General features: G+C 45.0%; 2 protein-coding genes across 2 annotated transcripts in view; both read left to right on the top strand.

Moving 5' to 3' along the window:
• The window catches only part of LOC135558616 (RNA-binding Raly-like protein), a 70,199-nt gene extending 58,547 nt beyond the window's left edge, over positions 1 to 11,652 (top strand). Inside the window, exons 4-7 of the mRNA XM_064992559.1 lie at positions 9,201 to 9,370; positions 9,680 to 9,793; positions 10,439 to 10,590; positions 11,185 to 11,652. Coding sequence (XP_064848631.1) covers positions 9,201 to 9,370; positions 9,680 to 9,793; positions 10,439 to 10,590; positions 11,185 to 11,223 — 475 coding nt within the window. The 3' untranslated portion in view covers positions 11,224 to 11,652. The remainder of the gene's footprint in view (positions 1 to 9,200; positions 9,371 to 9,679; positions 9,794 to 10,438; positions 10,591 to 11,184) is intronic.
• Positions 11,653 to 13,982: 2,330 nt separating this feature from the next.
• Positions 13,983 to 16,344, top strand: uraha (urate (5-hydroxyiso-) hydrolase a). Its single transcript, XM_064992546.1, has 4 exons — positions 13,983 to 14,185; positions 14,511 to 14,650; positions 14,918 to 15,053; positions 15,285 to 16,344. Exons 1-4 carry the CDS (start codon positions 14,111 to 14,113, stop codon positions 15,372 to 15,374), a joined length of 441 nt encoding a protein of 146 aa, XP_064848618.1. The 5' UTR covers positions 13,983 to 14,110; the 3' UTR covers positions 15,375 to 16,344.
• The last annotated feature ends 41 nt before the right edge of the window (positions 16,345 to 16,385 follow it).

Below are 16,385 nucleotides of genomic sequence, written 5' to 3'. Positions count from 1 at the left end.
GTTCGGTTCTATCTGGTTCAGCATGGCTTAACCCAGCTCAGTCCTGTTCAGTCTGACTCAGTTATGCCATGTCCAGTTGAGTCCGGTTCTGTCTGGTTCGTCACCCAGGTCAGTCACTCAGGTAATTGCTGTGGGAGCTCTCCACCTCCCTCAGGCACACTGAAGGTGACATGGCTCATTCATAAACACAGCACTCAGCACATCTGAATAAAGAGTGCTCTCTCTCTCACACACACAAACACACACTGAACAACCTTGTTGTCCTCTGTGTGAATGCACTCTGTGTGAGGCACTCCGATGCTGTAGATGTCAGCATGCACTGAAGAGTTGAAGACGTCCTCTGTGTTTGTGTTTCTATCTTCAGTTTAAACAAACATGCAGAAAGAAAATAAGAGAGTGTAAGGATGATGGTTAGAGAAACAGGCTGTCCAACATAGAGATTACACCTCCACCTCTCTCTCTCTCTCTCTCTCTCACAGTATTGTACAGCTAACCTTGTGGGGACACACAATTCAGTCCCATTCAAAATCCTACTTTCCCTAACCCCTATCTCTAAACCTAACCATAACCCTAACCTGTACTCTTACCCTAATCCTAACCCAAAAACCTAACCTTAATCCTAACCCTAAACCTTAGCTCCTAACCCGAAAACTAACCATAGTTCCTAACCCTAATCCTTAACGTAATTCTAACCCTAACTCTAATTCTAACCTCAACCCTCTAGAAATAGCATTTGACCTCATGGATGAACAAGGGACGAACAAAATGTCCCAAATTGGTAAAATATTTGTTTGTTTACTATTCTTGTTTGGACTTCAAGTTAAACATGTACACACACACACGTACACACACGTACACGTACACACACATACACGTACACACACACACACACACACACACAGTACTGTAGCTGTGAGTTGACACTGTCATCTTTTCCTTGCATTTTGTTGTTTTGCCGCGCTCTGCATTTTTCTGTCTTCACAAAGGAAAAAACCCTCACCACTGATTTTCAATTTGCTTCAAACACGGTACATGATTTTGCCCTACGTGGCTGGCTAGCTCCATCGACAGCTTGTGTGTGTTAGTGTGTGTGTGTGTGTCTGCATCTGTTTGTGTGCATATGAGAAAATGTCTGCCTCTACACACACAGATAACAGCTCTAGTAGAGACAAAGCCTCTCTTATAATATCTCTTCTAATCCACACACAAACACACGCATACGCACACACACTTACACAAACACTTAAACACACTCTCGCTCTGTTTTCTCTAATCCTCACACATCCAGTCTCTCGTTGTGTTTCACGAGCTCCTATTCTCTGAAACTACACTTCAAAGTAGTTGTAGCAGCACGCTGTCTATCTCCCTCTGCAAACTCCACTAAAGGACTTTAAACTCCCATAAGTCTTTAGTCTCCCAGCGTCTCCGCTAAAAGGCAACGGTCCCAGCCCTCTCACTACATTGGTGGCCAGTTGATATACTTTATGCACAGTGAGGTGGCTGTATCTGGTTAAATACTGGTAATACAAATCAAATCAAATTTTATTTGTCAAATACACATGGTTAGCAGATGTTAATGCGAGTGTAGCGAAATGCTTGTGCTTCTAGTTCCGATAATGCAGTAATAACCAACAAGTAATCTAACTAACAATTCCTAATCTACTGTCTTATACACAGTGTAAGGGGATAAAGAATATGTACATAAGGATATATGAATGAGTGATGGTACAGAGCAGCATAGGCAAGATACAGTAGATGGTTTCGAGTACAGTATATACATGTGAGATGAGTATGTAAACAAAGTGGCATAGTTAAAGTGGCTCGTGATACATGTATTACATAAGGATGCAGTCGATGATATAGAGTACAGTATATACGTATGCATATGAGATGAATAATGTAGGGTAAGTAACGTTATATAAGGTAGCATTGTTTAAAGTGGCTAGTGATATATTTACATCATTTCCCATCAATTCCCATTATTAAAGTGGCTGGAGTTGAGTCAGTGTCAGTGTGTAGGCAGCAGCCACTCAATGTTAGTGGTTGCTGTTTAACAGTCTGATGGCCTTGAGATAGAAGCTGTTTTTCAGTCTCTCGGTCCCAGCTTTGATGCACCTGTACTGACCTCGCCTTCTGGATGATAGCGGGGTGAACAGGCAGTGGCTCGGGTGGTTGTTGTCCTTGATGATCTTTATGGCCTTCCTGTAACATCGGGTGGTGTAGGTGTCCTGGAGGGCAGGTAGTTTGCCCCTGGTGATGCGTTGTGCAGACCTCACTACCCTCTGGAGAGCCTTACGGTTGTGGGCGGAGCAGTTGCCGTACCAGGCGGTGATACAGCCCGCCAGGATGCTCTCGATTGTGCATCTGTAGAAGTTTGTGAGTGCTTTTGGTGACAAGCCAAATTTCTTCAGCCTCATGAGGTTGAAGAGGCGCTGCTGCGCCTTCTTCACGATGCTGTCTGTGTGAGTGGACCAATTCAGTTTGTCTGTGATGTGTATGCCGAGGAACTTAAAACTTGCTACTCTCTCCACTACTGTTCCATCGATTTGGATAGGGGGGTGTTCCCTCTGCTGTTTCCTGAAGTCCACAATCATCTCCTTAGTTTTGTTGACGTTGAGTGTGAGGTTATTTTCCTGACACCACACTCCGAGGGCCTCACCTCCTCCCTGTAGGCCGTCTCGTCGTTGTTGGTAATCAAGCCTACCACTGTTGTGTCGTCCGCAAACTTGATGATTGAGTTGGAGGCGTGCGTGGCCACGCAGTCGTGGGTGAACAGGGAGTACAGGAGAGGGCTCAGAACGCACCCTTGTGGGGCCCCAGTGTTGAGGATCAGCGGGGAGGAGATGTTGTTACCTACCTTCACCACCTGGGGCGGCCCGTCAGGAAGTCCAGTACCCAGTTGCACAGGGCGGGGTCGAGACCCAGGGTCTCGAGCTTGATGATGAGCTTGGAGGGTACTATGGTGTTGAATGCCGAGCTGTAGTCGATGAACAGCATTCTCACATAGGTATTCCTCTTGTCCAGATGGGTTAGGGCAGTGTGCAGTGTGGTTGAGATTGCATCGTCTGTGGACCTATTTGAGCGGTAAGCAAATTGGAGTGGGTCTAGGGTGTCAGGTAGGGTGGAGGTGATATGGTCCTTGACTAGTCTCTCAAAGCACTTCATGATGACAGAAGTGAGTGCTACGGGCGGTAGTCGTTTAGCTCAGTTACCTTAGATTTCTTGGGAACAGGAACGATGGTGGCCCTCTTGAAGCATGTGGGAACAGCAGACTGGTATAGGGATTGATTGAATATGTCCGTAAACACACCAGCCAGCTGGTCTGCGCATGCTCTGAGGGCGCGGCTGGGGATGCCGTCTGGGCCTGCAGCCTGCATCCCCAGCCGCGCCCTCAGAGCATGCGCAGACCAGCTGGCTGGTGTGTTTACGGACATATTCAATCAATCCCTATACCAGTCTGCTGTTCCCACATGCTTCAAGAGGGCCACCATCGTTCCTGTTCGTTCCTGTTCCCAAGAAAGCTCTCCTGAGACAGGGAAACTGAAGTGTGATATAGATTTCAGTAAAGGGGTAACACACATTCCTCAACTGAACACTAAAGTATTGTCTCTCTCAGCGATTTACAGCTCAATCACTGACCCCAAACTGACATCACACCTCAAGGCTTCCCAACTGGCATCCTGTTTGCAGGTGGATTAAAGTGGGTTTCTCTCTCCTCAGCAGTCTGCCTGGAGCCTTACTGCAGAGACGATGGCTATCTCCACACAGCCCTGCCTGTGTAAAGGCCATTCAGGCTTACTTAGACCTGTAAATAAACACTAACCAATCTGTTCATGAGTCTCTGAGCCCTGCTCTGCTGTAGGCTACACTCAGGGCACAGGAGAACAGGGCTATGGTTCCTGGGGTGGGTTTTTGGCGGTGCAGGATCTTCTTGGTGTGTATGGAGGGTGATGTGTCCTTCTCTCTCTCTTGCTTTCTTTCTTACTTTTTTTTCTCGAAACCTCCTTTCCCCCTCCTCCTCCCTCCTCTCTCTGTTTTTAAGAGCTGGAGCCAGTGCCCAGGTCTCTGTCTGTCTGGCTCTCAGCCCTAATTGCTCTCTGATGCTATAAGCAGATGCCATGTGAAAGACATTCAGGTTGGAATGTGACTCAGTCAGTCCCACAGGATTGAATTAGGTGGCAGAGCTTATTAAGAGGTTAGGATGAAAGCCCTTTAATACTGCAGACAGGAGCCAGGTAGGCAGTCCTTTAATACTGCAGACAGTAGCCAGGTAGGCAGTCCTTTAATACTGCAGACAGGAGCCAGGTAGGCAGTCCTTTAATACTGCAGACAGTAGCCAGGTAGGCAGTCCTTTAATACTGCAGACAGTAGCCAGGTAGGCAGTCCTTAAATACTGCAGACAGGAGCCAGGTAGGCAGTCCTTAAATACTGCAGACAGTAGCCAGGTAGGCAGTCCTTTAATACTGCAGACAGGAGCCAGGTAGGCAGTCCTTTAATACTGCAGACAGTAGCCAGGTAGGCAGTCCTTTAATACTGCAGACAGTAGCCAGGTAGGCAGTCCTTAAATACTGCAGACAGTAGCCAGGTAGGCAGTCCTTAAATACTGCAGACAGGAGCCAGGTAGGCAGTCCTTTAATACTGCAGACAGTAGCCAGGTAGGCAGTCCTTAAATACTGCAGACAGTAGCCAGGTAGGCAGTCCTTTAATACTGCAAACAGTAGCCAGGTAGGCAGTCCTTTAATACTGCAGACAGTAGCCAGGTAGGCAGTCCTTAAATACTGCAGACAGGAGCCAGGTAGGCAGTCCTTTAATACTGCAGACAGGAGCCAGGTAGGCAGTCCTTAAATACTGCAGACAGTAGCCAGGTAGGCAGTCCTTAAATACTGCAGACAGGAGCCAGGTAGGCAGTCCTTTAATACTGCAGACAGGAGCCAGGTAGGCAGTCCTTTAATACTGCAGACAGTAGCCAGGTAGGCAGTCCTTAAATACTGCAGACAGTAGCCAGGTAGGCAGTCCTTAAATACTGCAGACAGGAGCCAGGTAGGCAGTCCTGCAGACAGTAGCCAGGTAGGCAGTCCTTAAATACTGCAGACAAGAGCCAGGTAGGCAGTCCTTTAATACTGCAGACAGGAGCCAGGTAGGCAGTCCTTAAATACTGCAGACAAGAGCCAGGTAGGCAGTCCTTTAATACTGCAGACAGGAGCCAGGTAGGCAGTCCTTAAATACTGCAGACAGTAGCCAGGTACACAGTCCTTAAATACTGCAGACAGGAGCCAGGTAGGCAGTCCTTTAATACTGCAGACAGGAGCCAGGTAGGCAGTCCTTAAATACTGTAGACAGGAGCCAGGTAGGCAGTCCTTAAATTCTGTAGACAGGAGCCAGGTAGGCAGTCTTTAAATACTGCAGACAGGAGCCAGGTAGGCAGTCCTTAATTACTGCAGACAGTAGCCAGGTAGGCAGTCCTTTAATACTGCAGACAGGAGCTAGGTAGGCAGTCCTTAAATACTGCAGACAGGAGCCAGGTAGGCAGTCCTTTAATACTGCAGACAGGAGCCAGGTAGGCAGTCCTTAAATACTGTAGACAGGAGCCAGGTAGGCAGTCCTTAAATACTGTAGACAGGAGCCAGGTAGGCAGTCTTTAAATACTGCAGACAGGAGCCAGGTAGGCAGTCCTTAATTACTGCAGACAGTAGCCAGGTAGGCAGTCCTTTAATACTGCAGACAGGAGCTAGGTAGGCAATCCTTAAATACTGCAGACAGTAGCCAGGTAGGCAGTCCTTAATTACTGCAGACAGTAGCCAGGTAGGCAGTCCTTTAATACTGCAGACAGGAGCCAGGTAGGCAGTCCTTAAATACTGTAGACAGGAGCCAGGTAGGCAGTCTTTAAATACTGCAGACAGGAGCCAGGTAGGCAGTCCTTAATTACTGCAGACAGTAGCCAGGTAGGCAGTCCTTTAATACTGCAGACAGGAGCTAGGTAGGCAATCCTTAAATACTGCAGACAGTAGCCAGGTAGGCAGTCCTTAATTACTGCAGACAGTAGCCAGGTAGGCAGTCCTTTAATACTGCAGACAGGAGCCAGGTAGGCAGTCCTTAAATACTGCAGACAGTAGCCAGGTAGGCAGTCCTTTAATACTGCAGACAGGAGCTAGGTAGGCAGTCCTTAAATACTGCAGACAGTAGCCAGGTAGACAGTCCTTAAATACTGCAGACAGGAGCCAGGTAGGCAGTCCTTAAATACTGCAGACAGTAGCCAGGTAGGCAGTCCTTAAATACTGCAGACAGTAGCCAGGTAGGCAGTCCTTAAATACTGCAGACAGGAGCCAGGTAGGCAGTCCTTAAATACTGCAGACAGTAGCCAGGTAGGCAGTCCTTTAATACTGCAGACAGTAGCCAGGTAGGCAGTCCTTTAATACTGCAGACAGGAGCCAGGTAGGCAGTCCTTAAATACTGCAGACAGTAGCCAGGTAGGCAGTCCTTTAATACTGCAGACAGTAGCCAGGTAGGCAGTCCTTGTATAAAAGTTCCTGTACTTCATTTCAGAGTGGAAGACTTTCATTAAAGCTGTGGTTATAGGGCCTACAGGTTAACATAGGTCCCAGTCAAGACGAGACTAAATTGACTTATGGTTGTTATCTGATTGGAGTGCTGACTCCTGTAAAGTGTGTGGTGTGTGTGATTGGCTAGCTCTGACCCCTCGGAGGAATCTGATTGGCTGACTGTGCTCCTGTGACCCTTTTCGGGGTCTTATTGGTTAGTTTTTAGCCTTTACCAGTAGGTTGACATGTGTCCTTCCCCCTGGCTGATGATGGATGACCAGTGAGTGGTCAGGTCTCTCCAGGGAGGTAGTGGGGGAGGAGATCAATGACTCTCTTAATCAACATGATTAAAACACCACCTCTCTCTGTCACAGCCTCTGGCTGTGACACACACACACACACACACACACACACACACACACACACACAACATACAAACACACACACACACATAATATACACTCTCCCATGTTTCTGTAACGGTTATAAAGCGAGTGTGTGATACACTCTCTCCTGTTACCTGCTCCGCTGTGCTGCCAGAGAGCTTTTGATTGGCCCTGACAGAACCAATTAGATTTAGCTGTTGATAGGGATACGGAGCTAGGCGATGGGGGAACGAGGGAGGAGAGGGGGGGACTGACAGTGGAGACTGATCCAAATCTAACTTCTGTCACATAGTAGATCTCTCCCCTCCTCCTCATCTCATCTCCTTTCCCATTTTCTCCTTCAATCCTCCTGTGCCTCTCCTCTCCTCTCCTCCCATCCCTCCATACCTCTCCTTCAATCCCTCCATACCTCTCCTTCCATCCCTCTCCTCTCCTTCAATCCCTCCATACCTCTCCTCTCCTTCAATCCCTCCATACCTCTCCTCTCCTTCCATCCCTCCATATCTCTCCTCTCCTTCCATCCCTCCATATCTCTCCTCTCCTTCCATCCCTCTCCTCTCCTTCAATCCCTCCATACCTCTCCTTCAATCCCTCCATACCTCTCCTTCCATCCCTCTCCTCTCCTTCAATCCCTCCATACCTCTCCTCTCCTTCAATCCCTCCATACCTCTCCTCTCCTTCAATCCCTCCATACCTCTCCTCTCCTTCAATCCCTCCAACCTCTCCTCTCCTTCAATCCCTCCATACCTCTCCTCTCCTTCAATCCCTCCATACCTCTCCTCTCCTTCAATCCCTCCATACCTCTCCTCTCCTTCAATCCCTCCATACTTCTCCTCTCCTTCAATCCCTCCGTACCTCTCCTCTCCTTCAATCCCTTCGTACCTCTCCTCTCCTTCAATCCCTCCATACTTCTCCTCTCCTTCAATCCCTCCGTACCTCTCCTCTCCTTCAATCCCTTCGTACCTCTCCTCTCCTTCAAACCCTCCGTACCTCTCCTCTCCTTCAAACCCTCCGTACCTCTCCTCTCCCTCAAACCCTCCGTACCTCTCCTCTTCTTCAAACCCTCCGTACCTCTCCTCTCCTTCAGTATGTTCAGTCATTAGTAGTCATTACACTCATTAGTCATTTGTAGTTTGTTTGTGTTTTGTCACATGATGTGATGAGACTTCCATATCAAGTGGCACTGTTTTCTTGTAGGGTAATACTATAATGGTTGTGTGAGGAGTACCAGGGGTCTTCAACCTGTAGGGTAATACTATAATGGTTGTGTGAGGAGTACCAGGGGTCTTCAACCTGTAGGGTAATACTATAATGGTTGTGTGAGGAGTACCAGGGGTCTTCAACCTGTAGGGTAATACTTTAATGGTTGTGTGAGGAGTACCAGGGGTCTTCAACCTGTAGGGTAATACTATAATGGTTGTGTGAGGAGTACCAGGGGTCTTCAACCTGTAGGGTAATACTATAATGGTTGTGTGAGGAGTACCAGGGGTCTAACAACCTGTAGGGTAATACTATAATGGTTGGGTGAGGAGTACCAGGGGTCTTCAACCTGTAGGGTAATACTATAATGGTTGTGTGAGGAGTACCAGCGGTCTAACAACCTGTAGGGTAATACTATAATGGTTGTGTGAGGAGTACCAGGGGTCTTCAACCTGTAGGGTAATACTATAATGGTTGTGTGAGGAGTACCAGGGGTCTTCAACCTGTAGGGTAATACTATAATGGTTGTGTGAGGAGTACCAGGGGTCTAACAACCTGTAGGGTAATACTATAATGGTTGTGTGAGGAGTACCAGGGGTCTTCAACCTGTAGGGTAATACTATAATGGTTGTGTGAGGAGTACCAGGGGTCTTTAACTTGCTCAACTTCATTTCCGCATTCCCTATCTGGGATATCCTCTGCCTCACCTTATCAGATACTATTTCTTATTATTTTCTCACTTGTGTACACATTCTGTATGTTTGTGTATATTCCCTCTGCTTGTCAGATCATATTACACCATCCTGTCAACCCTCTCCCTCTGTGTCCTTCATCATAGGAGACATACATTCACAAATACACACACCCACAGACACATCCATCCAACCAGGTGATAGACATCACTGTCCATACACGCAAACACACACACATGCTTGCCTGCTCACACACTCACTCACAAACATCCTGTCACTGTACTTTTCTGACATGCGTACACATACACATCTAGTCACACTGACAATACTACACAAAGTACTAGTAGTTGGATGACAGTGTGTGTGGATGTCTCCCTCTTCAGGATGTATGACTACCAGCGTGTGCCAGCTTCCCTACCTCCCCTGTCCCAGGGACCTAGCCTGGCCAAACGACCCCGCTCCTCTTCCACTTCCTCTGGGCACAGACGCAGCCGAGACAGGCCCCCCTCCAAGAGCTCCAGAACCCACTCCACCAGCTCCAACAGGGCCAAGTGTGAGTAATACACACACTCACACACTACACTCAAGATGGTTCTCTCATTACAACACTTCTACAGCAGCCTCTTTCCTTAATGGATCCTAGCCAATCAGGTCGCATTATTAGCCCAAATCAACAGAGCAGAACCAATAGGCAGTGTATATGCTGTTCTAATACCCACCCTCATCACCTTGATAGTCCTTATTACCAACACACTCACAGAAACTTGCCTTGGATCCTTTCCTTCCTTCTCTCCCCCTCTCTCATTCTCTATATCTTTCCTCCCCCTTCTCGCTCCCTCCCTCAACCTCTCCCTACTTGTAGTGAGAATGGAGGAGCTGCAGGTCATTAAGAGGGAGCTGACTTTGATAAAGACACAGATTGACGGGCTGCTTGACAACCTGGACAGGATGGACACACAGAGGCAGGACCACACAGGTGAGACAACCAATCAGAGAGAGAGAGACAGAGGAGTGGACAGGTGAAATAGGAGGAAAGCATGATAGGGGAAGCCACAGTGTGTGCTTTCACCTGTTCGGTTCTTACGAATCAGCGAAGAAGAATGACAGTGAGAAGTACAGAGATGGCGACAGAAGGCTCATAGGAGAATAAATACAAAGTCCTACAGGGAAGTGTTGTAGCTGCTGCTGCCCTCATGTGGCCACATGGACAAACTGCAACTTTGTCCTTTCTACGACACACACACTGTACCGACAAATAAAAAAAGAAATGTGTGTGTCATCTCATCCTTTCTATCTTTTATCTGTACACGTTGCCTTTGGGGGGTTGACTGATCTCATCTCCGCATTCATTTATTCCAACGTAAATTATGATCCTCCTCCACTACTGTACCTCATCTCTCCTTTCTGTCTCCCTCTCCCCTCTCCTATTTCTCTCCCTATCGCCACATCTCTCCCTCATCCTGTCATTCTTGTTCTCTCCTCTCGTCTGTCAAATCATGCATTGCAGTTGACCATCAATGGTTTAGATTGAAAGTGAGAACAGGCACACCAACACTGATCTGCCCTATAGAGGGGACTTGTGTTCACTCCTATTCACTCTCTCTCTCTCCGTGTTTTTTAGGGTCTCCCGTGAGGGAGGGCAGCCTGGCCGGGTCACCGTACTCCCCCTCCGCCAGCAGTGGTGAGCGCTCACCCTCCCCCCTGTCCCCCCCACGCCGCTGCATCCAGAGAGAGAGCCCCGAACTGGGGGAGGCCAGCGACGATGATCACACGGTAACTGGCTTGATGTCTGTGTGTGGAGAATCTCTGAATGTGAGTGGGAGTTCTTTCTCCTTGTGTCAGAGCGACATGAGGGCCTAAGCATGTCCTATGGTTGGCTGTGATTTAGCAGCTGTCAGTGTGATTTGGCATGCAACAGAAATAGTGCTTATCTCCACACACAGAAACACACACAAACACACACACAAACACAAATACACACAAAGAGAACACTGACAAGAGCATCAAATCCATAGCCATTTTGAGTAATAAAAACAAATCAATAGCATGACACTTGAAGATCTCATTCTGGGTTCATCTCACCCACACACAGTTCACAATCATAACTGACATTCAACTCAAACACACAAAGAAAATCTGAGAGTAAAAGCAAGAGAGAGAAAGAGAGACTGAAAATAGGACAAATGAAAGCTGGACAGGATGCTCTTACCCTGACAGATGAGTGGGTGTTTATATAGAAGACTATTATCCTCCAGACCTTCCTCATCACTGTGTATAATCACCCTGGAGAGGGGAGCCTTACCTGAACAAAACACTCTTTGGTGATTTGACACACTGTTGCTGATTGAGCGTGTGTGTGTGTTACAGATGAATAACCACAGCTCTGACCCTGAGGACGAGATGTGAGGATGGAAACAGAGAAGAAATGGAGGAGCGCCAGACATAGAGGAAGAGAATATCTGTCTTGTCAAGAAGTTACCATGCCAACAACTGATTCAGAGGCCCCACTCCTGTCGAACCAACCAGTTACATTGTATTCTACACCCACATATACACTACTACACACACCACTTTGTGTTCAGAGTTAGCCACTTTAGGTTCAAAATCATCTATTCCTCCTCTCTCTGTCTGGTAAGGGCAGATATTGTATGTGTGAACAGCACACACACACAGACACACACTGTAATTACAGTTTATCAGAAATCAACTCCATGTATCTCCCTTGGCTATTCCCCACTGAGATCAGCTCACCACACACACACACACACACACACACACACACACACACACACACACACACACACACACACACACACACACACACACACACACACACACACACATTTTATCTGTAGAGTGTAATTATTAACCAGAACAGGAAGGTGAAATAATTTCCATATTTATAATTTTCTTACTCTCTTTTTAGCACGTCTTCATATTTTCCTGAAAAACATTCTGATTACCAATCCGTATAAATTTTACCTGCATATTGAGAGACTGTTTTTTTTAAATGAGCATACTATAGATGTCGCAATCATAGTTTTTCAGTGACTTGAGTTATTTTGTTATCTGTATATCATATTACTACCAGAGCATGAGTTCATCAGTTTATACTTGTCCATCAGTTAAAATCCCCCCCCCCCCCCTTATGTCTGTGTAATGTTATCTCCCTGCTGTATTACTACCTGTCTGTATTAGGTATGAGGATCTCAGTAGCCTATCTCTTCCTCTATGTACCTGGCGCTATGAGCCGAGGAGAGGCCCCAGCCAGGTCCATGTGTAATATTGTGTATTACTGTAAAACTTTACTGTATTAGGTCAGCTGTACGATTTTAATCCATCATTTTGTTTTAGTTTTTTTTTATTTGTTAATGTTTTTTAAAGCGAGAAGAAAACAACAATGATAATTGTTTTATTATAATTCTAGTGGTGTTAGATGTTTTGTTAGTTCTGTTTGCATTCATGAAGAAGCCAAGTGGAAGCACTACTCACACTGTCACAGTAGTAAAGGTATTTTCATATTGATTAAAAACACCTCTGGGAGTGTTTTCTTTATCATTGTTTGTATGTGTGTGTGTGTGTGTGTGTGTGTGTGTGTGTGTGTGTGTGTGTGTGTGTGTGTGTGTGTGAGTGTGAGTGTGAGTGTGAGTGTGAGTGTGAGTGTGAGTGTGAGTGTGAGTGTGAGTGTGTGTGTGTGTTTGGTTTTACTATCCTTGTGGGGACCAGAAGGAAAAATTTGGACAAGTGGGGACATTTTGCCAATCCCCGCAAGAAAATAGGTTATTTTAGACATGGGGGTTAGGAGTCAGGTTTAAGTTTATGGTTTGGGGTTAAGGGTTAGGGAAAATAGGTTATTTTAGACATGGGGGTTAGGAGTCAGGTTTAAGTTTATGGTTTGGGGTTAAGGGTTAGGGAAAATAGGTTATTTTAGACATGGGGGTTAGGAGTCAGGTTTAAGTTTATGGTTTGGGGTTAAGGGTTAAGGGTTAGGGAAAATAGGAATCAGTTGCTTGGTTCCCGTGTCTGTGTGTGTAATAAAGGGAAACAGGATGAAAGGCAATGCTGTAGTGTGTGTAACTAATGCTAACTGAACAACAAACATTGTAAAGCTCAATATCAGACACAGCGGAACTTGTGTAAACTGTGTGTGTACAGTATGTGAGTGTTACAGAGAGGATGGGGAGAGCAAGATGCTTTTTATCTCTCAGAATCACCTTTATTCGCCAAGTACATTTACACATACTCAGAATTTTACTTGATGATATGGTGCTGCAGCTGCAAGTAATAGACAACATTTAGAGACAGAATACAGACAGTGTGGTTTCAACAAGGTTCACATACAGTACATTATAGTAGATCAACCACCAATTGCATTGGGTCATAGTAGTACTATACATACAGTACATTCGGAAAGTTTTCAGACCCCTTGACTTTTTCCACATTTGGTTACATTACAGCCTTATTCAAAAATGTATTAAATAAAACATTTTCCTCATCACTCTACACGCAATACCCCATAACGACAAAGCAAAAACAAATGTCTGTAGTGTCAAACGCTTGTAGTGTCATACCCAAGAAGACTCGAGGCTGTAATCACTGTCAAAGGTGTTTCAACAAAGTACTGAGTAAAGGGTCTGAATAGTTATGTCAATGAAATGTTTTCGTTTTTATTTATTTTTGCTAACATTTCGAAAAAAAAACTGTTTTTGCTTTGTCATTATAGGGTATTGTGTGTTGATTGATGAGGGGAAAATCTAGGTAATCAATTTTAGAATAAGGCATAACAAAATGTGGAAAAGGTCAAGGGATCTGAATTCCTCTGAATGCACTGTACATTATATACATCTAGCTTCTAAACTGGATTGAAAGGGAAATAAAGCAACTCATAGAACAGATGTTTTTAAGCTTGCTCCCCTGTGTAGAGCAGTAGGCATATGTTGTTCACCCTGACTGAAACGATGTCAGGCTACACAAGTATGCTAATAATTACATTTAGGCCTACAATCCTCACTTTTATCATTATTAAGGACTTATCTAAAGTGTGCTAAAACGCACTTTGACCCAAGCCTGTTTCCAAAAATGTTAAAAGGCCAATTGTTACTGGAATGTTTGCATACTCTTAACCATTAACAAATGCTGATGTCCCTCCCAACAAGACATGTAAGTTGCAACAGCAAACAGCAGCCCTAGTCATATGAACATCCTCGTGAGTTTTGAACTTGTGCTTAAAATCTGTTACAGTTAATTCACCGTAAATGTCATACTTTTCACTAGAGGGGGAAACTGGTTTGGGATGACTTTGAAATCAGCGCGCATGAGTACCAGCCGATTACAGCACATAAAGGATCATCTTTTGGACGAATACACGGTAAGCTAATATATTGCTTTTGATTTTCAGAAATAGTGTTTTAACCGAAATTATTGACATGTGACATTCGTTTGTCTGCAGGATTGTAATGAAATTCGTGAAAATAATAAAGCGAAAGTAAAAGATGGGAAAATATAACAAATGTTGGGTTAGTTCATCTCATAGACATTAAGCGTTCAGCTTGGCCTAACTTCTATTTTAACCCAAATAATAAATAATTTATAGGCTACAGTTAGCCTACAGCTTTCTGTATATACTGTGCAAAATTACAGTAGCCAAATGTCCATAATGTTTACTCACTATGCTGTCGGTGTATGCGCTGTAGTGTGCAGAGATGGCAGCTCCATACAGCCCCCTGACCACTCACGTCCTGAACACCGGGATGGGCGTCCCTGGAGCCCACATGGCCCTCAGCCTGCATCGCATGGATCCCTCCACTTCACTCTGGAACCTTCTCACCACAGGGTAACCTCACCACAAAGACATAGAATGGAAATTAACACAATAATTTCTTAGCAGCTCCATAATAATCAATATAATAGACAAATACACATTTAGTATTTGTTTTATCAATTTCTGATTCACCCCTACAACCTCTTTCAGTAAGGCTGCATAATATGATCAAATATGAATATATACCGGTAGCAATGTTAATGAGCCAAGGCTTATTTCAGGATCACATCAAACCAATGTCCACTGTATTTTATATAATTTTAAATAATGCATTCTCAGGACTACTAATGATGATGGGCGCTGCCCAGGACTCATCACCAGAGAAACTTTCACTCCAGCAGTGTACAAGATGCGCTTTGAGACGGGCCAATACTGGGGGAGTCTAGGAGAGACCTCTTTCTACCCATACGTGGAGGTTTGTTGAAGACAGTCTTCAATGCTTTTATCATAAAGAATGTGTGCATTTACATGTATGACGGTTGGACATATAAAGTTAGACATAAATGTGTCTTTATATCTACAGAATCAGCTTCTGTTTATTTCCTTGTCAGCTCTGCGAGTGCTAACTGAACGCTAAATGTTACGGTAGCTCCGATTGGTCGGCTGAGCGGTTACTAACACATTGGTGGTCTGTGTTTATCTGCAGATAGTCTTCACCATAACGGACCACAGTCAGAAGTTCCATGTTCCTCTGCTCTGCAGCCGCTTCTCCTACACTACCTACCGGGGGAGCTAGAGTCTGTCACTCACCCCCACTCACCATCTCTCACCTGGGCCACATTCAGTTGTCAAACGTTGTCTAATCTCGGTTAACCCAGAACTAATGTCTTGCGTAATTGTCAGATGCTTGATTAAGTTCCGGGTCCATATGTGTTAAGGGAAGATATCGGAACCGGAACGAAGAGCTCCACCCTTCTCTCTTTGCAAGTTACGGGCAAGTCTATGGTTCAAATATCCCCCCCCCCCCTTCCAAAATCTGAAAGATGCTAACACCTGTGAAATCGTCATTAATCTAAATCACCTGAACTAATGCTGCTCATTATCTCACTCATCCTGTTTTATCATGCCAGATCTACAGAACCATTTATGTTTACGTAGTCTGTCCACGAGAGATTAAACATTGTTGAACGTTGCAGATAGAAATGCCATGACCAGAGTTGACATGATTCCTTGTTCTACATGTCAGATAGAAATGTTATGAAGAATAAACATCTGAACGTTCCAAAACGTTGTGTCCTGCTGAACGCACCCCTGGCTGACTGTGACCCGAGACCTGTCACCTGGGCCTATTCAGGTGGTTTAAAGTCATCCTTCAGTTATTGTAGGTAGAAATGTACCTAAGAAAGCACTCTTGTGTAATACTAGTTATACTGTTATAGTTATTGAGAACAGAACACAAGAACAGTATCCTTTATGTGGTACATTTCTACCAGTAACAGTTGTTATGTGTAACAGTAACAGTTGTTATCCTGTCATCCAAGGCTCTCAGAGATCCCAGTCATTTGTTTCACTTACCTTTTTGGACCAATTGATGACAGCAAACACTTAAAAAAAATGTTTGATCTGATATTAACAAAATGTCTAAGCTTTATTGGACAGTGGGGTTGTGATGTGTGCCATTTCCTTCAGAATATTGATTACCCATTTTTGTGTCCTGAAATTCATTTTGGAAAATCTAGATAGCAAAATAAACAATTACAATCTTATGTTTATGTATGACTAATTTAATTATATTTTATGTTGTAAG

Source organism: Oncorhynchus masou, chromosome 2 (assembly GCF_036934945.1).
Source record: "Oncorhynchus masou masou isolate Uvic2021 chromosome 2, UVic_Omas_1.1, whole genome shotgun sequence".
Lineage (NCBI taxonomy): Eukaryota > Metazoa > Chordata > Actinopteri > Salmoniformes > Salmonidae > Oncorhynchus > Oncorhynchus masou.
The sequence above is the reverse complement of the archived record's forward strand: the minus strand, read 5'-3'. Positions and strand labels throughout refer to the sequence as shown.

What these genes read in the sequence shown, in the direction of transcription:
- uraha (XM_064992546.1), top strand. Translation starts at nt 14,111, where the DNA reads ATGACTTTGAAATCAGCGCGCATGAGTACCAGCCGATTACAGCACATA. An exon ending in ATCTTTTGGACGAATACACG is followed by an intron (nt 14,186 to 14,510) that starts GTAAGCTAATAT and finishes TATGCGCTGTAG; the next exon opens with TGTGCAGAGATGGCAGCTCC. An exon ending in TGGAACCTTCTCACCACAGG is followed by an intron (nt 14,651 to 14,917) that starts GTAACCTCACCA and finishes ATGCATTCTCAG; the next exon opens with GACTACTAATGATGATGGGC.